The following is a 25,836-nucleotide window of genomic DNA, read 5'->3' on the forward strand; positions in this document are numbered from 1 at the left end:
TACATTTGTATTGTATTAGGCCAATTTGCATAACCGACTTATCTAGTAGAGAGACATGTGTAGTTTGGAAGAAGACAAAGAATAACTAATTCTTATCTACTCCTTGAGGTATTCATTCACAAACATCTTTTTTATTTGAATAGTTGACTATTTGTTCTAGGCTAATAAAGAGACCATTAATAGTCACTACTTATCTATAGTAGAGACACATTGCATGTGTGTATAGTTTGGAAGAAGACAAAGAATAACTAATTCCTACTCCTTGAGGTATTCATTCACAAACATCTTTTTCATTTGCATAGTTTACTATTTGTTATAGGCTAATAAAGAGACCATTAATAGTCACTGTTGACTTGTGCTTGTGAGAAAAGCCTCTCAATACCTTTCTTTACACAATACCTTGCTTAAGCATTCTTTTCATGATAATTGTTGTCTAAATTCCCTAGGTTGAAGCCCCAACGGTAGTGCTAAAGTTTGAAGCTCGGAGGACATTAAGTCATCAGTGTAGGCTGGCCAATAAGGTGACCGGTGTGCAGGTAACGTAGACACTCATGCCTCATTGCTAAAGTTTAAGGAAAATGAAATATTAGTGGAATTTTGTCCATGTGCCTGGCCAATAAGGTGACCGGTGTGCAGGTAACGTAGACACTCATGCCTCATTGCTAAAGTTTAAGGAAAATGAAATATTAGTGGAATTTTGTCATCATAGGTGCTTCGTTGATAATTGCATATAACTGGTCACTTGTTTATCATAAAGTAGATTAATTAAAAGACTTTGTATAGTTCATTATAGAGACGTTTCAATGCATTGAGCTGAAAAGAATCATCATCCGAAACTAAGGCTTCACCCCTATGGGGGCCCTTCCCAAACTTTAAAGAAAACTAAGGTGGCCCTATACGGTATTGGCCAACTTTATTTTTCTCTTATTCAGCTTTATTTTTCTCTTACCCCCAACTTTAAAAGGCCGCCTTTAAGTGAATTTTACGAATTGGCTAGTTAGGTAGTGGGTTTGTAAAGCAGGTCAAGATTGTTGATATTCGTGGGCCCAAGAGGGGACATTAGTCAACCTTTTCAGTTGGAAAACATTATATACAAAATATCCGACGTGGATGTTGACGGCCACAGAAGTGGAGGACGCATGGCCTCCACGTAGGCTGACGGCCCTGTAGCCACCTCCCTCGCTTTATGTCCCTGCGCGACACACGCATACACTTTCTTCTTCTCTCTCTCCCCTTCAAAACCTCCGGCCTGAACGAAGGGCTGCCGTGCGTCGAAAGCGTAGGTGGCTTTCCAGCCTCGCAGCAGCAAGCTTGGAGCAGTTAGCTATGGCTCCTCCCCCCCGCTGTGCTATGCCCTTCTGGGCTTGCAAATGTGGCTGCTTTCACCGTCGATGACCTGCGATCACACGCCAGACGAAGCAAGGATGCGATGGGCGGCAACATGTCCCGCGTGGTAGGCTGCTTTGCACCGCATGATCACCAGGACAAGGTCGCCGTTTTCCTGTCGGAGCCCTTCGACGAGGGCTTGGGCCATTCGTTCTGCTACGTCCGGCCGGTTTCCGCCTCTTCCCCCCCGCATTCCGACACTGAACCCGAGCCTCCCAACAACAATGGAGCTCTCCGGCACAACAACGCTGACAACGGCAGCTGCAGCCATGAACCTCACCGGCAGAGGAACATGTCGGAGACCTCGTTCAAGGCTATTTCGGGCGCGTCCGTGAGCGCCAACACCTCTACTCCCCGCACCATCACCTCGCGTGAGCAGTTCAGCTCGTTTGCAAATGTGTCGTACGACCGAGCGGCTGCGTTCGAGGGCACAGCTTCCTTCAGCTCGCTTCCTCTGCAGCCGGTTCCGAGGGGGCTCTCCCAGTCCGGGCCCATCACCGGATCCCTCTCCGGGCAGCCTTCGGGCCCTCTGGACAGGGGCTTCCTTTCGGGCCCCATTGAGAGAGGGTTCATGTCCGGCCCCTTGGAACGAGGGTTTCTGTCCGGACCCTTGGAACGGGGCTGTGTTTCAGCTCCCATGGAGGCCACTGACCGCAGTCTCTTCTCTGCCCCCCTCTCGGGCTCCTACTACGCTGCCTACTTCAGGAGGCGAAGAAGGTCTCTAGCTCAACTGGTCAGGAACTTGGGCTACCCTGTGAAGAAAGCTCTGTCTAGAAGTCTGTCCAAAACAACTTCATCCTTCGTGCGGACTCAAAAGTCCCTCACTGCTCCTGTGAAACTTCTTTGGGGCCATGCCAAAGATACAGCTAGAGATGGGGTGAATCAGTATGACTACCCTTTGGATTCTGGTTATACTTCTTCCAGTTCTGACTCGAGAGAGAGTCGTAATCTGCAATGGGCACAGGGCAAGGCAGGCGAGGACCGAGTGCATGTAGTTTTATCTGAGGAACATGGATGGCTCTTCGTCGGGATTTATGATGGTTTCAATGGACCTGATGCACCAGATTTTCTCATGAGCAATCTGTATAAAGAAGTATACAAGGAATTGAGAGGTCTTTTATGGGACAGGAAGGAAACACCTGTAAGGAAAGAGGGTGAAATCACCCTTGGAACCCTAGAGGAAGGCAAATACTCAGAAGAACGCTTTCAAGATCTACAGAACACTTGTAACTTCAATAGGGGTTGTAATTTTCCAGCTGAAAACTTGCATGATGAAGATCATGCCATGCCTACCTATGAGACTAAGTGTGCACAGCTAGATGGCGGTTTGTATACAGTTCAGGGTGGTCACACCTGTGGCACATATGCTGGCTCTAAAGATTTTTCTTGTGAGAAGCTTTGCCACAGTAACAGTGATGTTTTGGAAACGATTCACCAATGTTCATCAAGTGGTGATGAACCCGACACACAAGGGGAGCTTTCTGATCTCAGTAGTTGTAAAAGGTACTCGATGGATGGTTCATCGAAGCAAATTGAGCCTGCAGGGCTAACCATACAATGCCAAGATTATGAGGCAATTATGATGAAGAATGGTGAGGAGCCCAACCTACATCGCCATGGAGACAATTCAACACCCAGAAAGCACAGGAAGATTTGGTCTGGGAGGTCCCTACTAGAGTTCAAGCTGAGGAAAACACGTCGTGAAGGGAAGGAACAAAACAGGAGGTTGTCTTTGTTAAATTCAGAATCAGAGCAGAATTCAAAAGGCAGAGGGAAAAAGTTGGAGGAGAGTCACAAGCTAGACACAGGTAAGTCGTGCAGAAGTGGCAATGCTGACCATTCTGCTGTCCTTAAAGCTCTAGCAAGTGCACTTGCATCTACCGAGACAGCGTATTTGCAGATGGCAGACCATTCGATGAAGGAGATGCCAGAGCTGGCACTGATGGGATCTTGTGTCTTGGTTATGCTCATGAAAGGTGAAGATGTTTATGTGATGAATGTGGGTGACAGCAGGGCCATATTAGCTCAAGTGAAGAGTGACTCTAAAGCTTACTCTTCAAGCTCAAGAGGCCCTACTTCATCGCAAGTCTATGACTCGGAAAAAATTGGAGCAAGGGATTCACAGCTACGGCAAGAGCTTGAGCGTATCATGGAGGAAACTCCTACTGAGTTGGAAACCTTTGAGTCTTCTCACACTTGTTCCAGTACTGGGCCACCTGCAATGAGTCTGCTATTAAGCGCACTGCAACTCTCAGCTGACCACAGCACCAATGTTGAAGAGGTAAGAGTTGTATGTATCAGTTCCTCTTTCAAAGTTTGGCAGCTATATATATTGTTGTGTGTTTGGGGGGGGGGTCGGGGGGTTCAAAGGACAACTTTTATTGTTAAATTATCCATACTAGATAGATATATAAATAGGAAGGAAAGGAGGGATGGTATGAGTGGGCAAGGAAGAGGGTGGGAGGGGAAGGGATAAAATGATACATTATACAGGGTTTTCTTCTCTCTTATTGTTTTTAGTCTTTTTTTTGTTGACTTTTGAGTATTAAAGATTTTGATGCAAATCTCAACCTTCCATGAATCATGATTGTACTTCAAAGAGGTTGGAAGCTTAATAGGACACAAAATGCTATTGAATTACCACGAGATTCAGGGCTGAGGGTTTGGGTGCCCTTTTAAGAGTCTTAATTTTCTGAGTTAAAAATTGGATTTAAGGAGGGGGTCAAAGAAAATGAAAGAATTAGTGGCTGATTTATCAACATAGTTAACACTTAATTGATGAAGATTTATCAAGATAATCTCAAGGCACAAGCATAGGTTTTCATTGCAATTTTATAGCTCCTCCTGGAAGCATGTAGATCCACTTCTCTCCATGATTCACTCCATCAAATCCCTTGAATCTCTCAATCTCCCAAAATTCCCTCAAATCGTTTGATTCTTTCCTAGAATATCTCACTTATTTCATGTGACTAGGAATCTACCTCAAATCATCAATCAAATAACCTTTGGACAATCAACCCTTGAACACACACCATACAAATATCCTTTTGATCTTAGGACCTTTAGACCTTCACATGTGCATACACTAATAAGGCTCGCCCTAGAGATCACCACAATTTCAAACACTCACATACCTTCATGGGCTTCCACAATGACGTCTTCATCGACTTACACTACATTGATTTCACCATCACCCTTGGCATCGCCATCAACAATAAACATCTCAAACATTTTGTACTTAATCATATAATTGAACGTTGTGGTTCCATCGAGATTCCCCATTGTTGAGAAGTTGTTATGTTTTGTGAATCCCCTCGGCCACCATAAGCCAAAAAAGGTTGTAATCATGTGCATTTCTAAGTATGGAGATCTAGTGTGGATTCTCAAACTCACCATGAGCAAGTAAGTGTGAAAGGGCATGGCTCTACCCTCTATTGTGTCTAGTCGCTTGGACTGCGCTAACCAATGAGAATGAAATATAGGGGCGAGCATTCACAAGTGCAAGGGAACTCCATCACCAACCGGGAACTCAAGGCTTTTATTTCATGTGTGAACATCCTCTTGAAAACAAGGGTTCTTATGCCCTTTTTAAATATAGCATGCGAACAAATGCTTACAACAAGGGCTCTCATAGGATGTGCAAAAGCTAACGTCCATAACCTTAATTTTAAAATGCTTCGGACACATTTATGTTCTGTAACCTTAAACCACGCAACATTGGAGGACCTTGAATTTGTGAACTTTGAAGGTGCGCCTCTGGTGAATGGAGGGGTGGAGCTTGTAGATGCAGCTGAGAGGATAACAATCATTGAGGGTGCATAAAAGATTCAGTAGGTTAATGGGCTTGTTGGCTCTTGGAGAAAATTGTGAGGCAGTTTTGATGAGAGTGTCATAAAGGTCTCACCGCCAACGGATGAGCTCGGCTACTTCAGTGTTTTTTTTTTCATCAAGCAACACAGATGGAAACCCTTGGATGTACATCTTAGACCAATTGTCTTCACAGTGGATCAGCTTCTCTTTCTAGTTATGTGCTTTGAGGCAGAGAAGATGATCAAACTAGGAACTTAGTTAGGTGGGGATGTGGGCTTTGCTGTGAGCTCAATGAAGGAATGGTGCATTAACTGCTCAAATTTACTCCATTTAGCCTCTCTAAGATGTAATCAATCCGAGGCATACGGAACTTGCTCTTTATTGTCAGCTTATTGAGTGCTCGATAATCTACACAAAGCCTCAGCTTGTTGAGCGCTCGATAATCTATGCAAAGCCGGGGGGATCCATCCTTGTTTTTTATGAAAAGGATTAGGGCTGCGACGAACGGAGATACACTAGAGTGTATGAAACCGGATTGCAGCGATTCTTCGAGTTGACGGTCCAACTCCGTCTCCGTGGCCTTGCTTAGGCGGTATGGAAACTTACTTGGGGGTTCAGAACTCGGGAGGAGCTCGATTTTATGGTCCTCCAATCTACATGGGGAAGTTTGGGAGGTAAGTTGTCTTGAAGAAAGATCTTCTGGAACCGGTCATGTAGGGCCTTGCACTTCTTCAAAGCACTCATCACTGTCTGGGTGGTATGAAAATAGATCACCACACACTGTGTGCCTTTCCGAATCTCTGTGGTCCCAGCCACTGTCTGGGGTGAACTTGTGAAATCACTCAATCCCTAAGATTATGTCCCCACCTACAAGAGGGGCAACCATGAAATCACGCACAAATTATGTGCCCTGAATGACTAATTCAGCACGACGAGCTTCAAACTTGATGCTCATTGTCATGCCCGTGCTAAATCCCTCCACTTTCTTATCTATCGAGGTTAACAAAAAACGGGTTCGCCAAGCGGCCTATTCCGTGACCCCGTCCTCTATAATGTCGTCAAACAAGACAACGACTCTCTGGCCACCTATGTAGCCAAAAGTCTTGAGTAATTCGTTTCGCTCGTACTTCAAGTCATGGCTGCCCTTTTGCTTATCTTTGAGCTCCCAGCGTCAACTGTAAGAGTGGGAGCTGGAGGACTAGCGACAACGTGGAGGGTCGGTGTGGGAGGTTGGCTCACCACGGAAGTTGTTGAGGCCGGGGTGGTGGTTTGAGCAAGAGTCTTGTTTGGGCAAACATTAGAAGCGTGTCCTTTTGTATGACAAAAGAAACGCCACCCCTCCTTGTATTATTCGTGCTCCTTAGGATTGAGCTTACCACTTGTCTCGTCGGCTAGAGCCTTTTGGTCTGGAGTAAGGCAAGGGTCGTTGTTCAAGTTCTTGGAGCTAGAGGCTTCTGGGGTAGACCTTGATTGGGTCTGGTTCTGGCCCTTGCTAGAGGCAAAGAGGAAGTGGTGGCTGCTTTGACTACTCTGGTCTGTGAGGTCTTTGGTTTTCCATTGTTGTACTTTATCTCCGCACTTTTTTGTCTCCGCACTTTGCACAAGCGAAAGTGCCCGATCAAAAGTCCCTAGTTTAAACATGCACACATCCCATTGGATTTGTGTGTCCAAACCGTAGAGGAGTTGACCTCTTTTGTTCGCACCCAATTTTTGTAATTGTGAAGCCAGGTGAGTGACTTTATTGGCAAATTGGAGGACAGGTAGCGTGTTTTGGCACAGTACCCGATACTCGTCCTCGAGTCGCTCAAGATAATGAGGTGGTAGAAACCGCTTCTTGAGTTCAGTGACAAATTGGCCCACTCGCAGGTAGCAACTCCATAATTGGAATTGACCTAGGCCCAATGAGTCCACCAAGAGATGGCGTCCCCTTCAATGTAGCAACTAGCTGACACTACCTTCTCTATATTTGACTTCCTACCAACAAAGTAGGCTTCAAACTAATGAATCTAGGAATATAGAGTTGTGGGATTGAGTTTACGGTTATACCTACTAAAATTCACCTTCTCGTGAAAGTGAGTCGAAGAAGTCCTAGGTACTGTCCTTGCATCGAGAGCTGCAAGGTATCATTCGTGCTCTAGTGCCTAGGGGCTGCCCAACAGCCTGTGCAGGCCTAGACAACAGCCCACAGGGTGGCCAGAACAGATCAGCAAGGCGGCCAGCCGGTGTCCAAGTATGAAAGCGTCGATTTAAGGCATTAAAAAGGCTTGGACCAGGTTGTGGGAATTTCAGAACAGGCCAACCCCTGTTTGGGCCAGCCGACTAGCATATTCCTATAAATAGGTAGAGCAGAATTCCATTCATTCATCTCATATTTCACAAAGGGTTGCTGCAGTCCAAGGGCCAAGACAGCCAAGGGGAGTGCTACAGCCAAGGTGAAAGGTGCAGGTCAAGAACATAACTTTGGATCTATAGATTTGCGTTATTGTACATCATTCTAATAAAGCAAATACACCATTCATGGTGGGGGCCCTATAGAGGGTATTCAAGACCCAATAGTGTGTCACCTCTCTCTCTCTCTCTCTCTCTCTCTCTCTCTATTTCTGCACATCTCTGTCTATGTTGTGCGTTATCTTCGTTGCGAACGATTGCTGATTTTTGAACGTTGAAGTTATTGATTCTTCCCCCAAGCTTCCACATGTTACATTGTTATCAGAGCCTTCTTCAAGTGTGAAGATTCAGCCAGAAAACCAGGAAAAAAAGGAATATATATTTTTTTCTTGCTTGTGTGGTTGGTATCTAGACTCCAGAGGACCACCCATTTTGGTGTGACTCTTGTCCCTAGAAGGACGGTTGGTTTTCAGCCTCCGGAAAGTCTCCCACACGCATAGTGGATGGTCAGATTGCGTTCCAGAAAGGAAGTGCATTTTCCCGTTATGGTGAGCTTCGACAAAGAGAGAGAGAACAAAGAACTTCGGAACAAAGAGCACCAGGCAGTCCTTCGAGGGTGACAGACATGAGTGTGCATGACATGTTTTGGATGATGATGCGAGCAATCGCAGACCAGAGCACCAAATTGGAAGAGCAAAAGGCGCATATCTTGGCCCTGGAAGAAAGAATTCGTTTTCCAGTCCCTTTTTCTCCCTCTCTTCCTCTTTCTCCTTATGTTTCGCAGATCCTCTACCGGATAACCCTTCTGAGAGGTTCGACTGCAGTCAAGTTCGACCCTTGAGTTGTAGATGCGAGCAATGGAGATTTGATTGATAGAAGACTGTGTGACAGCATCCTGTGCATCACAAGAAGACGCTAGGCAACGTGTGGAGCACAAAAGATTTCTTGCGGCTTTAGATGTGAGAGCGACACCAGTGGCTTTCTGGAGTCATCCTCCCGAGAGGATGAACTTCAGTAAGTATAATGGTAAACTCGCCCCCACAACCCTTTATTCCTGGTTGCATCAATTTGAAGCTTGTTTTGCTGTAGTTAGAAAGAATGATACTGACAGAGTGATCTTGGCTAGTTGGTATTTGGAAGAAGAGGCCATTCCATGGTGGACCCAATGGGCTCATGCCCACACCAGATAGGTGTGGGAGCGTATGTTTGGGATGAGTTTGTCCTCGATCTTTCTTAAGTGGCGGTTTCTACTGCCCCATAACCTTGAGCGACTTGAAGACGAGTTCAAGGAGGCGTGTCAAAACGTGCAACGGGTCTTGCAGTTTGCAAATAAAATTTTGAACTTACGTTTGCAATTGGGCATATCTGACAAGGACAAGAAATGGCAATCTATTGGAAAGTGCGTATGTTTCGGCCAACCACCTTCGAGGATGCACTCTCGCTTGTGCAGAGTGTTGAAATGAAATACGATGGCAGAAAGCCCAAGACTTCTCAGCCTTCCACTCCAAGATACTCGCCTTGGGGGGAAAAGGCCAGAACGAGACGGGGCCTTCCCCAGGGCAGAGCACGCGAACCTCTGGCTCCTAGAACTTGACCAGTGCGCCTAAGCTTACTCCAGACCAGAAAGCTCCGACAAGCAAGACTAGTGGGAAACTGAGTGTCGAAGAGAAGACTAAGGATTATCCAAAGAAGACTTACCACTCTGCAGACGACCACCCCAGCCTCCACGGCTTCCGTGGTGAGCCGAGCTCCCACACACAGTTCTTCGGATCTGAGTTCTTCGGTTGGTGCAATTGTTTGCCGGGAGTTTGAAGATAAGCAAAAGGGCGCCCAAGAACCAGGAGTGAGCGCAACGAATTGCTCAAGACCTTTGGCTACATAGGTGGCCAGAGAGTCGTCTTGTTTCACAGCGGTAGCACGGAGGATGTGGTCACGGAACAGGCCGCTCGGCGAGCCCGATTCTTGCTGACTTCGATAGACAAGAAGGTTAAGGGGTTTAGCATAGGAATGACAACGAGCATCAAGTTTGAAGCTCAAGGTGCTAAATTTGTGATTCATGGCATAGAGTTTGTGCGAGACTTTATGGTTGTCCCTCTTGTAGGAGCAGACATAATTTTGGAAATTCAATGGTTACACAAGTTCTAGCTAGACATTGATTGGGACAGGCACACTTTTTGGATTACCCGAAATGTGTCCAAAGCCCCGGTGACCATTAAATGTGAGCTTGGAATCCTGAACTTTCCTCTCATGAGCCACTTGCAGGCTAAACGAGAAATCAGGAAAGGCGCACAATGTGCGTGGCCAGTGCTTCCGAGAAGTACTAGGCTCTCCATGACAAGTTCCTAAAGATTTTTCTTTGGGACAATCTCCCTCCCCAGCTCCCCTTGTCTACATCGGAGTACCACAAGATAGACCTCCTCCCAGGCTCGGATTCCCCGAGCAAGTTTCCATACCGCTTGTCCAAGGCAATGGAATCGGAGTTGGACTGCCAACTCGAAGAACTATTGCAATTTGGCTTCATACGTCCTAGTGTGTCGCCATTTGCAGCCCCGATCTTGTTCATCAAGAAGAAAGACGGTTCTTTTCGATTTTGTGTCGATTATCGTGCACTCAATAAGTTGACTATCAAGAGTAAGTTCCCGATGCCTCAAATAGATTATATTCTTGAGAGGCTGAATGGGGCCAAGGTTTTCTCGAAACTACATTTGAAGATTGGGTACCACCAAGTTAGGATTTTTGAGGGGAACATTCCCAAGACAGCCTTCCGTACGGAACGAGCTTACTATGAATTTGTGGTCATGTCTTTTGGCTTGACGAACACCCCAGTCATATTCAATCGCATGATGATGTGGATCTTCTGGGACTTAATTGGACAGTGTGTGTTCATATTTTTGGACGACATAGTTGTATTTTCAGCTACGGTTGAGCAGCATGACATTGATGTGGAGAAAGTCCTGAAGTTGCTGGATAGCAAACGAGCTCTATGTCAATGAGAAGAAGTCAGAATTTTATTTGTTCAAGGTTCACTACCTTGGATACATAATTAGTGCTAAGAGCATCCGACTTGATCCGGCCAAGGTGGTCGAGATAGTCAATTGGGAGATACTAGAGACCGCTCACGACATCAAATCCTTTGTGGACATATGCCTAGCATATTCCACCCACATCGATAGATTCTCTGATCTCTCGGCGTATCTCACTGATCTACTTAAGGGTGTCAAGACCAGAAGGCACCAGATCCGAATGACTCCATGAGCGTTAGAGGCATTCAAGAACCTCAAGGTGACTTTGTCAGAAGGTCCTTGTCTAGCGCTTGCCTCATGGAACGAGCCGTTCCAAGTAAACATCTATGCGAGTAACATTGCGATTGGAGCTGTGTTACAATAGAATGGTCATCCAGTAGCTTACATGTCCTGCAAGTTACTGTCCGCAGAAAAGAATTACTTGGTCTACGATTGGGAACTCCTAGTAGTAATTCAGGTCCTGAAACATTGGAAGCATTTCCTTTATGGCCTTGAATTTGAGGTTCTCATTGACCATCAGGCATTGCGCTAGATTCAGACAATGCCAAGGGCACAATGGAGTGACCGTTAGCACCGCTGGAGCCAAATTTTCCAGCAATTTGGTGGTATGATTGAGTACTTTCCGCCAACCCAGTGGCCGATGCTTTGAGCAAGAAGGGAACAGTGACCTTGATTCAGAACATTAGACTCGACCTTGTTGGTATGGGACTAGATGACATGAAGCACACGTACACGGATTCCGAGGAATTCGGTACATAGTGGGAGCATGCATTGGATGCCACAGGACCATGTCGCTTTTTGATACGCGATGGTTGGCTTTTCTACAAAGGTCGATTTTGTGTCGTGACGTCATTCAGGGCAGCTCTTCTCCATTATACCCATGACGTCCATTATTGGTGGTCACAAGGGCATATAAATTCGAGTATGGAGAAGCTAGAATATTGGCCAACAATGAGGCGAGATGTGTTCACCTGTGTTTAACACTGTGACGTTTATCAGAAAGTGGAAGCTCCTCGTGGGAAGAAGATAGGGTTGCTACAATCTTTACCTATTCCTGAAGGGCCTTTCCAAGATATATCAATGGATTTTGTTACAAATCTGCCTTCCAGTCCAGGTAAGCGTAATACTCAGTGCTTAACTATTGTTGATAGATTTAGCAAATTATGTTTATTCCATGCATGTTAATGCGACTGCCGAAGATGTTACCAATTTGTTCATTCAGCCTTGGTATGACCATAGTGTTAGATCGAGATGCTAAGTTTACTAGTCATTTTTGGAGGGCATTATTTGATAATTCTGGTACTAAACTAAACTTTTCCAGTGCACTTCACCCATAGACTAAGGGCCAAGCAGAAATCTACAAACAGTTGGCCTTTGATGTGCTGAAGTGTTATGTCCACGATTAGCAAGGTAAGTGGGAATTATATTTGCCTTTAGTTCAAGGAGTTTTGAATGATTCATTTTCTTTAGCTATATTGGCAGGACTCCTTATGAAGTAGCGTTTGGAAGACCATTCGAGTTGCTATTGACTAGAACCTCGTCTTCATCATGACCTGAAGCGAACAAAATGACGGAGTCTTACCAAGAGATTTTGGAATCAGTTAAAGACAAGTTAGCTAAAGCGCAGGAGGCCTACACTCGACCAGCCAATAAAGACCGAAGGGATGTGAAGTTCTTGGAAGGAGATTGGGTTTATCTTCGGATTATGAAGTAAAGTCTGAAACACGTGGGCAAGCGACGCCCAAAGTTATTGTTTAGGAGATTCAGATAGTTTCTTATCCAGAGCAAGATCTACGAGGTGTCAATGAAGTTGAAGCTACCTCCGAGCTACACTATGCACGATGTGTTCCATGTCAGTTGGCTAAAACTATATGCAGGTCCAATCCCTTCAGAAGTCAAAGACGAAGCAGAATCAGACATAGTTGATGAAGCTGAAGTGATGGTTCCAGAACAGATCCTTTTGCACCGCTTCAAGCATGGCTCAAGTCGAAGACAAAGACAGTTCCTCACGAAGTTTCAAGATTGAGGAACTCACAAAGCGGCTTGGCTTGACAAAGACTTCTTGGAAGACTATCTAGCTTTATTGACGGACTATTCGGAGGCTATGCAGCTTCCATCAAGTCAAGCAAAAGGGGATATCACGTGCATTTGGCACTTGGATGCCACGTGTACATATCTGAACAGAAGGTGCAAGACCTGGAGTGGAAAATTGGTCCCATTTGAACCCTTTCTGGACAAGTCAACCAAGGTCCTTCTGCACATGAAGCAGTGCCAGTCCATACTATGAGTCTCCCTCTAGATGATGTCAGATGATCTGAGTGTTGGGTTTGCAACCGGACACTTGGCGTCTGTAGGAAGCATGTAGTTTGCATGTAGGATGGGGCCAGCCCTTAGGGCTAACCCAAGAAGGGGATGTTGCATCCCTAGAATGGGCAAGGGGTAGGCCTTGTGCTTGCCCAAGGGGCCAGGAAGGCCCTAGGCTTTGCCCACCAGCCCAAGGAAGGGCTGGGCAGGCTGTCGGCCAGCCCAAGGGGCTTGGCCAGGCAGCCGACAGGCTCTTGGGGCCTTGCCCAGCCAAGTGGCTAGTGCCTAGGGGCTGCCCAGCAGCCTGCACAGGCCTGGACAGCAGCCCACAGGGCGGCCAGAACAGATCAGCAAGGCAGCCAGCCGGTGTCCAGTATGAAAGCGTGGATTTAAGGCATCAAAAAGGGTTGGAGCAGGTCGTGGGAATTTCAGAACAGACCAACCCCTGTTTGGGCCAGCCGACTAGCATATTCAAGACCTATAAATAGGTAGAGAAGAATTCCATTCATTCATCTCATATTTCACAAAGGGTTACTGCAGTCCAAGGGCCATGACAGCCAAGGGGAGTGCTACAGCCAAGGTGAAAGGTGTAGGTCAAGAACAGATCTTTGGATCTACAGATTTAGGTTTCTTGAAGAGGTATCCTTTTCTCCAAGGCCTGTATAGAAGCCGTTCATGCCCGCATCTGTTCCCGTTGTTGTGCTATGATGTGCATAAATTCCTTGAACATGGCGTTTGTGTCATCATTTGATGACCTTGCTTTTGGAAGTAGTCGCTGTCAAAGAAACAATTTTTGCAGGGGTGTGGTGTTCTCTCTCATTGTTGGAATTCGCTATATATATATATATATATATACCTAGATGAATCCAAGAACATGCCCAAATTCATCTTTTAGGAACGTGCTGTCAGATTGGTGCATGCGGAAGTGTGAATACACGTAGAGAGAGAAGGAGAGAGAAGTTGACGCAAAGAGAGAGAGAGAGTAAAGTTGACGAACAGCTTTGATATTAGCAATGAATAGTTGAATTTACAATGGGTGGGCATGGGTATATATACCCTCACAAGTGAAATGGCCGACTCCTTTGATACGACTGAATCCACATGAGATACTATATTTTAACACCCTCTCTGTAGCTCATAGTGGGCATAGATGAAGAAACCAAGTCGATGCAGATGCAACCATGGACACCCTAGCGTGGCCTTTGCTAGGTACACCTCGGATAATGCACCAATCAACCTGTCTCCACAAGAAAATGCCATCTTGAGCTTTAGCTGCCACATAGAATAATGAATTGCAGACAACTCCACATTCATGATCCCCCATTCGTTGAACTGCGAACACATCACGTTCAAAAAATCCTCTGAACCTTGAACTGTCGACACATGACGCCCAAAATTCTCTGACAATGAACTAGGAACTCATCCCATCCATAGTTTGCTACCAATGAACTACGAACACATCACGTCCATAGATTTGTCAAGCTGTTCCATGCCAGATGCATGTGCCTTGAACTCCGACACACGGGTCCAAATCACCAAAACGGGAGCACAGACTGCCCCTCTCTGCCACTCACATGCCTCTCTGTCATGGCCCTGTGAAAATGGAGCAGGACAAGTGTGGGCATGGTGGTTGCAGAGTCAGAATATTTTATGATTCACATGGGGGGTGCCCGGACAATGTTTAAGATGTGTGGACATTCCTAGGTGTGAAGGGGGGAACTAGAAACATTAAGTTTTAATGTTTATTGGAGTTTGCCCCTAGGCCTTAGTGGCCCTAGGAACTTATTAAAGTTTGGGGCCCTAGGGATTAATTTGGGGAGGAGTTTTCTCTCTCTTCTATCTCTCTCTTCCCTTTTTGGGGAATCGTGTAGCAAAAGTGGGAGTTCCCTCATGCGCATGATATACTAGCGTGGAAAAGCTCAAGAGGAGGAAGGCGGCTGTTTTTCTGTGTGCTGCTGCTGATTTTCTGAGTGTAGATCAGCCGTACAGCACTGTACGGCCAGATCTGTGTAAGCACTCTCTTTCTCTCTCTAGTACAGGCGGCGGGTCTTCTTCTCTCTGCTGGATTCTCTGCGCACAGGGTCTGGACAGACTGTACCAGCAGGTACAACAGCCAGTACAACACTGTACGGCTGTCGTACAGTGTACGGACAGCCAGGTACAGCAAGTACAGTTGCTGCAGGCTGCTGCAGGTGGTGCAAACAGGTGCTGGACAGACTGTTTACTCTGATTCAGGCAGGTACAAGAGTGGACAGCCGGCTGTTTGTGCAAGTACAACTCCTGGCACGTATCCCGAGGCGGTACAGACGGGTACAATGCTGATTTTCAGATCTGTACTTTTCAAGGACAGCATAAGAGTGAGCATCAGGAGGAGGATACAGGCAAGTGCGAGCACACGTGTGAAGCAGGATTGTGGATTCAAGTGCCTGCAAGCACAGATTGGTGCGGTTGCTTCCTCCAGTGTTGTTTCACGAGCTGAACTTGGTAAGCTCTGTTTCTGTTCATCTATCTCTCTTTCTACTGCTTGATGTCTGTTGCAGATGTGTTATCTGGCCCCCTTGTGAGAGGAGGGGTATGGCAGATTGACAAGGGATTAAGACAGAGATTGGACAGCACATGTATGTTTGAGCTGAGAAGATGTATCATGCACTTGAGTTATGCCAGATGTATGCCCATGGCTGGCCTGCTTTGTGATTTTGGCTGATCAGAGGGAGGCACAGTGTGTTGCTTGAGGACACAGATCTGTGTGCATAGATCCTCTGTGCTGAGAAGGATTTGTGGGCCGTCAGATTGGACTTACAGGTGTAAACTCTTGGCTGGTCTGTGTTGTACTCAGCCATACATATTATTTTTAATTGAATAAAGAAATACCGCAAGGGGCGCCAAGCTTTGGGGCCAACAGGTGTCGCTGTGTTTTCAGATTTGGGCACTCTAGCTCCAATCTGTGTTTTGTTTCTCATCTAGACTACAAGTGGACGGGTGATTGCTCCTACCGCACTCTGGTTTTCTATCAGAGGCCGGTTTCAAGGTTCCGTTGCCGGGACTAATCATCAACTTTCTGAAGGGGGTGAGCTCGTGGTTGCTTTGGAGAAAGTCATCGCTGAAAATTCAGCAATCATGTCTGATACGGAGGAAGAGTACTTCTATCATGAAGATGAAGAGCAAGAGACTTCTCCTGAAAGAGATGTATCTGAGGATATTTTTGCAGGAGAACAGGCTGCAGATGTTGAGCCTTATGAGGATGTAACACAGCCAGAAGATGTGCGTGGTAAAGAGGATGATGATGCTTGGTTCAAAGATCGCTTGGCTAGTGTTATGGATACTTTTATGCAGCTCACACAGAGCGAGAGATTTGCTGAATTTTTGAGATCTCGCACAGAGCCCCAGAAAAAGAAGAAGAAGAAGGTTCGTTCGAAGAATCTTCCTCAGGGTCATAGTGGTGCCATCCCACAGGAACCATCTTTTGGCCAGTTTCCGAATATGCAGCATGCTTATGGTGCAAACTCTCAGAGTTCCTTCTATGGACAGCCACCTATTCCTCAGCAGAACATGCATCCAGGTTATTTTGGTGGTGGCTCGGTGTTCCAATCCATGACTGGGGGTTATCCTCAGGGAGGCATGGGTATGTATGGGCCTTTTGGAGCCAATTTTCAGCCTGGCATGCAGGGGAATATGTATGGTGGTATGCAGTCCGGTATGGCTGGAAATATGTTTGCAGGCATGCAACCTGGGATGCAAGGCAATATGTTTGGTGGCATGCAGCCAGGTATGCATAACGGAATGTTTGGAAACATGGCTGGGATGTATGGTATGCCTGGCATGGGAATGGGAAATGTTGACCCAATGATGGGTATGAATGTTGGGGGCAGCAATCTCACGAAACCACTTCCATATGATAATCTAACGCCTATGGGAAAGGCGAAGGATTACAAGGAAGGGGGAGCTGCAGTGAAGTTTGACACTTTCAGTGGGGCCAAGGATAAATTGAAGGCACTTACCTTTTTACAGCAGTTTGATGCTGCTTTTTCTGGTGGGAATTACACAGAGTCCTCGAAGGTGAGGAAAGCTGCCACTTTTCTCAAGGGCAATGCTTTGCAGTGGTGGTCTACTCTTCTTTTGCAGGGCATAGCACCCACCACATGGGTTCAATTCAAACAGGTTTTCTCTTCCGTATGGCTCACATCTACATTTGAGGTGGATGTTATGACCGCATGGCACAAGCTGGATGCTTCAAAGTGTGATAGTTTGGAGGATTATAACAAGAAGTTTTGGGAAGCTTTACTCCCAGTGACTTCTTATCGTGCCGTGCCATTATCTGAGCAGGTTGAGAAATATTGTTGTGGGCTGCCCAAAGAGGTACGAGATTATTGTATAAAGACAAGAGTAACGAACATGTCACAGATGATTGAAAATGCTATGACAGCTAATGCGTTACTCACAGGTGGTTCATCTGGATTTAAGGGCAGTAAGAAATTGAGCAAGAAAGCCGAAAAATTTGGGCATGCTTCTCGTGATGCTAAAGGGTCTACAGAGACAAAGTATAAGAAGTTGCCAATGCCCAAAAGGACTTCTGAGGAAAGACAGGCTTTGAGAGATGCTCAAAAGTGTTTTTACTGTACTGAAGAGGGGCATATGTCATTCAATTGTCCCAAAAGAACGTCCAAGAAGGACCCTGACAATAAAGGAGAGCCCAAGCCAAAGAAACCAAAGCCTTCTGCAGGCTTAGTTCCTGATCTTGTGGGGGAGGAGCTAGGTGGTGAAGCTACAGAGTTGTGCAGGGCATGGGGCAAAGTGAGAGATCAGAATGCTTTGATCTTCTTTGACACAGGTGCTAGAGCCAACTTCATTTCACCAGATTTGGCTGGCCGATTGGGGATTCGCGCAGAGGAGATGGGGCCGTTACATGAGGCAAATATGGCTTGTCCAGGGTATGCAGAACCCGTTACTCCTATCATTGGGAAGCTTCGGCTTCATTTGCAGGGTTATGTGGACAGCGAGGAGTTCTTCATCATGCCTTTGGATGGCTGTGATGTTTTGTTGGGGATGCCATGGTGCCACAGGGTACGTGCGGTGGTGGATACTTACAATAGGAAAATTACTCTGACTCATAGAGGGAAAGAGCATGTATTGGATGTAAAACTCAAAGGGGAATCTGTTCCTATTGTATCCGCTTCGGCGATTTCATCAGTAATGAAAAAGCATCTTTCCGCGTACTTGATTTATGTAAAGGATGCACAGGATGATGAGTCTAAGTCTAATTTGTCAATGTTAGATAAGGACAGGGCTGATTTCTTAAGTGGGTTTCAAGACTATTTTTCCGAGTCATTGCCAGGCGAATTACCTCCTGAGAGGCCAGAAGATCATGCCATAGATCTGATTCCTGGTAGTACTCCACCGAATAGACCGCCGTACCGTGTTAGTGCAGCCCAACAGGAAGAGATTATGAGTCAGGTGCAGGAGCTATTGAATAAGGGGTTGATTCAGCCTAGCTCATCACCCTTTTGCTCACCTGTGCTCTTAGTGCAGAAGAAGGATGGTTCTTGGCGCATGTGTATTGATTACAGGGCGCTGAATAAGAATACCATCAAGAATCGATTCCCCATACCGAGGATCGATGACATCTTGGACCGCTTACAGGGCTCCACAGTTTTCAGTCGTATTGACTTGAAAAGCGGGTATCATCAGATACGCATTAGACCCGAGGATGTGCATAAGACAGCATTCCGAACCACATTTGGGTTGTATGAGTTCTTGGTTATGCCCTTTGGTTTGACGAATGCGCCTGCCACATTTAACAGAATGATGGACAGGATTTTCAGGCCTCATAGAGAGTTTGTGGGCACATTCTTTGATGATATGATTGTGCATTCACAAACTGAGGAAGAGCATAGAAGGCATTTGGCCATTGTGTTTGCAGAACTCAGAAACCATAGATTGGTGGTTAATGGCAAGAAGAGTGAGTTTTTCTTGCACGATATACATTTCTTGGGGCATATTGTGTCTGGTCATGGAGTCCGTATGGATCCAGCAAAGGTGGAAGCAATACTTAATTGGCCAGCTTTGAGGACCGTGCATAATGTACGCAGCTTTCTAGGATTGTGTTCCTATTACAGGCGTTACATACGGCACTTTGCTGAAATTGCTTCGCCTCTTCATGCTTTGACGAAGAAAGCAACAGATGGGCTGATCGGGAAATTACAGCATTCAAAAAGCTCAAAGAAAAGCTTACTTCGGACCCAGTATTGGTGTTACCGGACCTCCGAAAGGCTTTTGTTGTCCAGTGTGATGCATGTGGAAGTAGCATTGGTGCAGTTCTCATGCAAGAGGGACATGTTATAGCCTATGAGAGTAGAATTTTGCAAGATGCTGAGAAGCATTTACAGGTGTATGAGAAAGAGATGTTGGCTGTAATTCACGCTCTTTCTACTTGGAAACACTACTTGCTTGGGGCTGATTTTACGGTGCAGACAGATCATCAGACCTTGCGATATTTCCTCACGCAGACTAAGCTTTCAGAGAAGCATATGCGTTGGGCAAACTTTTTGTCAATGTTTCACTTCCAGATTGTGCATGTGGAAGGCAAAAAGAATGTAGTGGCAGATGCTTTGTCACGCAAACCACAAGTCTCTGCAGTTTCACTTGCTTATCATCATGAGCTTGATGAAATGAAAGAGCAGTATGCCCATGATGAGGATTTTGAAAGGTTGTATGATCAGATGTCTGAGGGTCAGCGGCATGAGCATTATACTCTCAGAGATGGGTTTTTATTGATGCATGGCAGACTGTGTGTTACTAGGCCATTGCGACTCAAGGTTATGATTGAAAGTCATGCTCCACCGTATGCAGGTCATAGAGGTATTGACGCCACGGTCAAAGCAGTGGAGACTTTCTTTTATTGGCCAACCTTGAGAAGAGATGTTGATGCCTTTGTGAGGCAATGCATCGTATGTCAGAAGGTAAAGTTTGACCGTCAGAAGACACCAGGGTTATTACAGCCTTTACCTATTCCGGATAGACCTTGGGAGAGCATTGCCATGGATTTTGTATTTGATCTTCCACGGACACAATCGGGAAATGATGGCATCTGGACTATCATATGCAGGTTCAGTAAGCAGGCTCATTTCATTCCCGTGAGGAAGACAATTAAAGTGGATCATATGGTGAAGTTGTTCATGGCGAACATCTTCAAGTATCATGGCATGCCTACGTCTATCATTAGTGACCGTGATCCACGGATGACGAGTTTGTTTTGGAGAGGGTTGTTTGACAACATGAGTACAACTCTCAAGTTTTCATCGTCTTTTCATCCACAGACAGATGGTCAGTCAGAAGAGGCTAACTCTACAGTGTTGGATCTTCTCAAGTGTTATGTGTCAGAGCACAAGCAACAATGGGAAAAGTATCTTCCTCTAGTGGAGTTTGCATATAACAACACTGTACATAGCTCGACAGGCAAGGCGCCTTTTGAGATTGTAGAAGGAGGGAAGAAGGTACCGCCCATTTTGCATACAAAGGATAAGATCTTTGAGGCTGATTAGTATGTGGAGAGCTTGGATGAAGCTTATCGGAGAGTTAAGTTGGCCCTCCAGAAAACTGAGCAGAAGCAAAAGAAAGCCGCAGACCGTCACAGACGTGATTTACAGTTTGCATTGGGTGATTGGGTTCTTTTGCGTTTTGAAAAGGCTAGACTCAAGAAGATGAAGGGTAAAGAGCGCTTATTCCCTAAGTTGAGTATGCGATACTATGGGCCTTTTCAGGTTTTGGAAAAGATTGGTGAGGTAACCTATCGTTTGAAGTTACCAGATCACTGGAGGATTCACAATGCTTTTCACGTGAGTCTTCTTAGACCTTTCCGTGGGGATGTGCCTGAGGATGTATCAGATGAGGCTCAGCCGGAAGTTGAGGAACTTGATGAGGTTCTGATTCCAGAGCAGATATTGGCACATAAAGAAAGGAAGGTACGAGGTAAAGTTTCCCGTCGCTATCTTGTGAAGTTCAAGAACTATTCACCGATGGATGCGAAGTGGATGGAGGAAGGTGACTTAACAGATTCACCTCAGGTTTTGCAGCTTTATCTCGATGCCTTTGAGTTAGAGCCGACTCTTATTGTGGCTCATTCAGGTTCAGCAGAGCATGGGTCTGGAGCATTACCTGATGCTCAAGAGGGGGGTAGCACCTCCACTCCCTTGATACAGACAGGCTCAGATTACATCTAGAGGTCGCTTGGTGCAGTTTTTATCTCACCCGAAGGTACTGAGGCTGACAGTACATCTGTTTATGGGACTTCTATGATATATGTGTACTAGTCACATGGAGATTTTTGTGGATATGTATGGTTCACAGTGGTATACAACTTGGACTATTACTATGCCATTGGTTTGCAGTGAATGTTGATACATGTGTATGGCTCAGAGAGATTGGGACGCTGATCTTGCCATATTGTATATTTCACTTTGGATATTTTGATGCATCACCAGAATGCAATCGAGGACGCTTGCCATCTTTCAAGAGGGGGGTATGTCATGGCCCTGTGAAAATGGAGCAGGACAAGTGTGGGCATGGTGGTTGCAGAGTCAGAATATTTTATGATTCACATGGGGGGTGCCCGGACAATGTTTAAGATGTGTGGACATTCCTAGGTGTGAAGGGGGGAACTAGAAACATTAAGTTTTAATGTTTATTGGAGTTTGCCCCTAGGCCTTAGTGGCCCTAGGAACTTATTAAAGTTTGGGGCCCTAGGGATTAATTTGGGGAGGAGTTTTCTCTCTCGTCTATCTCTCTCTTCCCTTTTTGGGGAATTGTGTAGCAAAAGTGGGAGTTCCCTCATGCGCATGATATACTAGCGTGGAAAAGCTCAAGAGGAGGAAGGCGGCTGTTTTTCTGTGTGCTGCTGCTGATTTTCTGAGTGTAGATCAGCCGTACAGCACTGTACGGCCAGATCTGTGTAAGCACTCTCTTTCTCTCTCTAGTACAGGCGGCGGGTCTTCTTCTCTCTGCTGGATTCTCTGCGCACAGGGTCTGGACAGACTGTACCAGCAGGTACAACAGCCAGTACAACACTGTACGGCTGCAGTACAGTGTATGGACAGCCAGGTACAGCAAGTACAGTTGCTGCAGGCTGCTGCAGGTGGTGCAAACAGGTGCTGGACAGACTGTTTACTCTGATTCAGGCAGGTACAAGAGTGGACAGCCGGCTGTTTGTGCAAGTACAACTCCTGGCACGTATCCCGAGGCGGTACAGACGGGTACAGTGCTGATTTTCAGATCTGTACTTTTCAAGGACAGCATAAGAGTGAGCATCAGGAGGAGGATACAGGCAAGTGCGAGCACACGTGTGAAGTAGGATTGTGGATTCAAGTGCCTGCAAGCACAGATTGGTGCGGTTGCTTCCTCCAGTGTTGTTTCACGAGCTGAACTTGGTAAGCTCTGTTTCTGTTCATCTATCTCTCTTTCTACTGCTTGATGTCTGTTGCAGATATGTGTTATCTGGCCCCCTTGTGAGAGGAGGGGTATGGCAGATTGACAAGGGATTAAGACAGAGATTGGACAGCACATGTATGTTTGAGCTGAGAAGATGTATCATGCACTTGAGTTATGCCAGATGTATGCCCATGGCTGGCCTGCTTTGTGATTTTGGCTGATCAGAGGGAGGCACAGTGTGTTGCTTGAGGACACAGATCTGTGTGCATAGATCCTCTGTGCTGAGAAGGATTTGTGGGCCGTCAGATTGGACTTACAAGTGTAAACTCTTGGCTGGTCTTTGTGTTGTACTCAGCCATACATATTATTTTTAATTGAATAAAGAAATACCGCAAGGGGCGCCAAGCTTTGGGGCCAACAGGTGTCGCTGTGTTTTCAGATTTGGGCACTCTAGCTCCAATCTGTGTTTTGTTTCTCATCTAGACTACAAGTGGACGGGTGATTGCTCCTACCGCACTCTGGTTTTCTATCAGAGGCCGGTTTCACTCTCTCTGGCTGAAGCACGTGGTAGCATCCATCCACCAAGCTAGAATGCTGGAGCATGTGCCAGTGTAGTCCTCGCCACACCGGCAGACGCCGTAGCATCCCTCTTAGAATCACTGTCACTGTCACTGTCATCCTCGTCAGCTTTGCCTTTGCCTTTGTCATTCGTCGAGCCTTGAGCTTTAGCTTTGGATTTGCAATCCCGAGCCAAATGCCCTCGCTTTCCGCACTTATAACAACGGCTCCTAGACTTCTTATTGGATTCCGATGCCGCATGTGCTGATTCTACATCCTTCGGAACCCGAATCTTGCCTTGGGAAATGAGCACTGCTTCCTCCTCAATGAGAAAAGAGCTGAGATCATCAAATTCCAGCTTTTCCTTCGTGACTTGTAAGCGTAATGCCCTCGAGACCATCTCGTACTCCTCAGGCAACTTTGTAAGAACCAAGGCAGCTAATTGGGTACTAGTGAATGCACTATTCATAGCCGATAACTGATCATGGATAACCTTTGCCTTCATTAGAAGTGACTGCATAGAGGTCCCGATTTCAAACGTGATGGAAAACAACTGGCCGAGAAGGGTTACTGCTCGCATTGTTGAGTCTCGATCAAACATTCCTGCAAGCTTTGACCACATTTCCTTGGCAGTCTTTAAAGTCTAAATGGCAGGGGAAATTTCCTTGGTGAGAGATTCTGCAATCGCCGACATCGCCTTCGCATTGTGAGCTTCCCAATCCACAAGAGATTTGAGAAACTCCTCCTCCTGAAGACGTGTGAACCGATTGCTATCCCTTCGGGGACGTTCCTCCGAGCCATCAACAATGTCCCATAAGCCTTTTCTGCTAAACCACAGCCTCATGATCAAATTCCAATGCGCATAGTTGTCGCCATTCAGTTTGTCGTCCTTGCTTGAACACGGGAGACCCATCTCATAAACTCCGTCCAAGATCTTCTCAGTCGATCCAAACCTCCCCTCCGTAGTCGACGCCCTCTTGTAACAGTCAACACAGTTGAAATCTCGTCCCGAGTCCTTGAGCACTTTGACCTGCAAGTCTTGGCCGCGTCCTGGATTCCACTCCCGAGACTCCACCCTTGCGTCACCGGTGCCCTCCTGGCCTGCTATGATGCTGTCCAAAGCAAAACCAGCCTCCAAAGTGCTCTAAAAAACTGGCCGACCAGCAACAAGGCAGGAAAACGCAAGGCCACAGCCAACCAGGAGAAAACGCAGCACTGAAGCTCTTGCTCGCTGCAGCCGCTTATGGTGTGCAACCTTGCGCCACCAAGCGCTACTGGAACAAAAGCGCAGCCTTTTCACAAGCGGCGCCTTATCTTCGCACAATGGGTTCCGGCAGGGGGGCCTGGCGGTGGAAGAGCTGCGCTACGTAAGCGTTGGTGAGACAAACCTCCTCCCCGATCTGCGTTTCCCGCTCCTCGCCTTCGCCTCTCTCTGCGCTTGTCCAAGGACCCTAGAGCCTGTGCTCTGATACCATGTCAGATTGGTGCATGCGGAAGTGTGAATACACGTAGAGAGAGAAGGAGAGAGAAGTTGACGCAAAGAGAGAGAGAGAGTAAAGTTGACGAACAGCTTTGATATTAGCAATGAATAGTTGAATTTACAATGGGTGGGCATGGGTATATATACCCTCACAAGTGAAATGGCCGACTCCTTTGATACGACTGAATCCACATGAGATACTATATTTTAACACGTGCATGTTATATACTCATGGTAGTCAACCCACAATACTATACAACTATCAACTCCATTATACATAGTATAGACTAGATACTACGACATCCCCACTAATGTCATCATTGCTGAATAGTGGGAGAGGTCAAGTTTTTTTCCTAACCGCATCAATAACATCCACTATGTATGTGGGAGACGATTCCGGTTGCTTCCGGAGGCTATAAACCAACCGTCTTTCGAGGGACAAGAGTCACAGTAGAATGAGAGTGCAATTGGTGTCTGAAAACCAACCACAAAGCAAAATTTTTTATTTTCTTCTTTTTTTCTTGGCTGAATCTCTTTACCAAAAGCAAAGCTCTGATACCACTATAACATGCGGAAGCTTATAGACAAGATTATCCTTTGATAACGAATATTCAACACCTTGGTTCTTGATGATTGCACAATGTAGCGGAGATGAGAGAGAGAGAGAAAGAAAGAAAGATGTATTAAGCGTCTACCAAAGACCCAATGGGCGTATGAGACCAAAGTGATACAATAATGTCCACGGCATATCTCATCATGGAATGGAAAATAAAACAGAAAGAAAACATAAATATAGCTATCTCACTGGGGTGATACAAAACTGTCCATGGAAACTCGTCATGGAATACTAAGAACATAAAAACATGGGAGCAACATCAGCTCCGAGTAGATGGTATACCACTCTCCAAAATGTCAAGCATGGGGCTGATGAATATGGCCGAGAGGTCTTCCTCAGCTATGTCATGTGGAAAGGTAGCTCGATGGCGGCAGAGCATGTCCTGGATCTGGAGTTGATGAGGTGATCATGGCCGACGGGGGGGGTCGAGGGCGTCGGGCACGCTGGAGTGCAGAGGCTCGGTCCGAGGTAACTCCTCTTGGGCGAGGTAGGTCCAGAGCAGCTTGTGGAGGGTCCACAAGATCCACACTGTCGGTGTCCTCCACCTCCTGGGTCGGGAAGAAACTGGTGATGGTTGGCTGGCGAGGGAGGGGGCGGGGTGGCTGGGGCCTGTGTCTCAAGAAGGTGTCCCTGTGTCTACGGAGCTCAAGCAGGAAGAGGCCCAGGCAACGCTGGTCCTGGAAGTCAATGATCTTGGAAAGTGGACCGAATCCCTCACGAAATAGACAGTGAAACTCCCGCGGATCTCATAGTATACTGGGTAGTGGCATATGTAATGCTCCTCCGTCTCAACCTCTGTGTGGCATAGTCGGTAGATCCTCTCCTCTCTGGGTGTCCGTATGAGCTTCCTG

At 46.3% G+C, this 25,836-nt stretch overlaps 1 protein-coding gene across 1 annotated transcript in view; it reads left to right on the forward strand.

The window, feature by feature from the left end:
- Positions 1 to 1,217: 1,217 nt before the first annotated feature.
- Positions 1,218 to 25,836, forward strand: part of LOC147638926 (putative protein phosphatase 2C 4) — a 41,955-nt gene continuing 17,336 nt past the window's right edge. Inside the window, exon 1 of the mRNA XM_086785680.1 lies at positions 1,218 to 3,667. Within this exon, the coding sequence (XP_086641806.1) occupies positions 1,430 to 3,667 (2,238 nt within the window). The 5' untranslated portion in view covers positions 1,218 to 1,429. The remainder of the gene's footprint in view (positions 3,668 to 25,836) is intronic.

Source organism: Cibotium barometz, chromosome 4, assembly GCF_041138505.1.
Source record: "Cibotium barometz isolate CiBa-2024 chromosome 4, ASM4113850v1, whole genome shotgun sequence".
In the NCBI taxonomy this organism is placed as follows: Eukaryota; Viridiplantae; Streptophyta; class Polypodiopsida; order Cyatheales; family Cibotiaceae; genus Cibotium; species Cibotium barometz.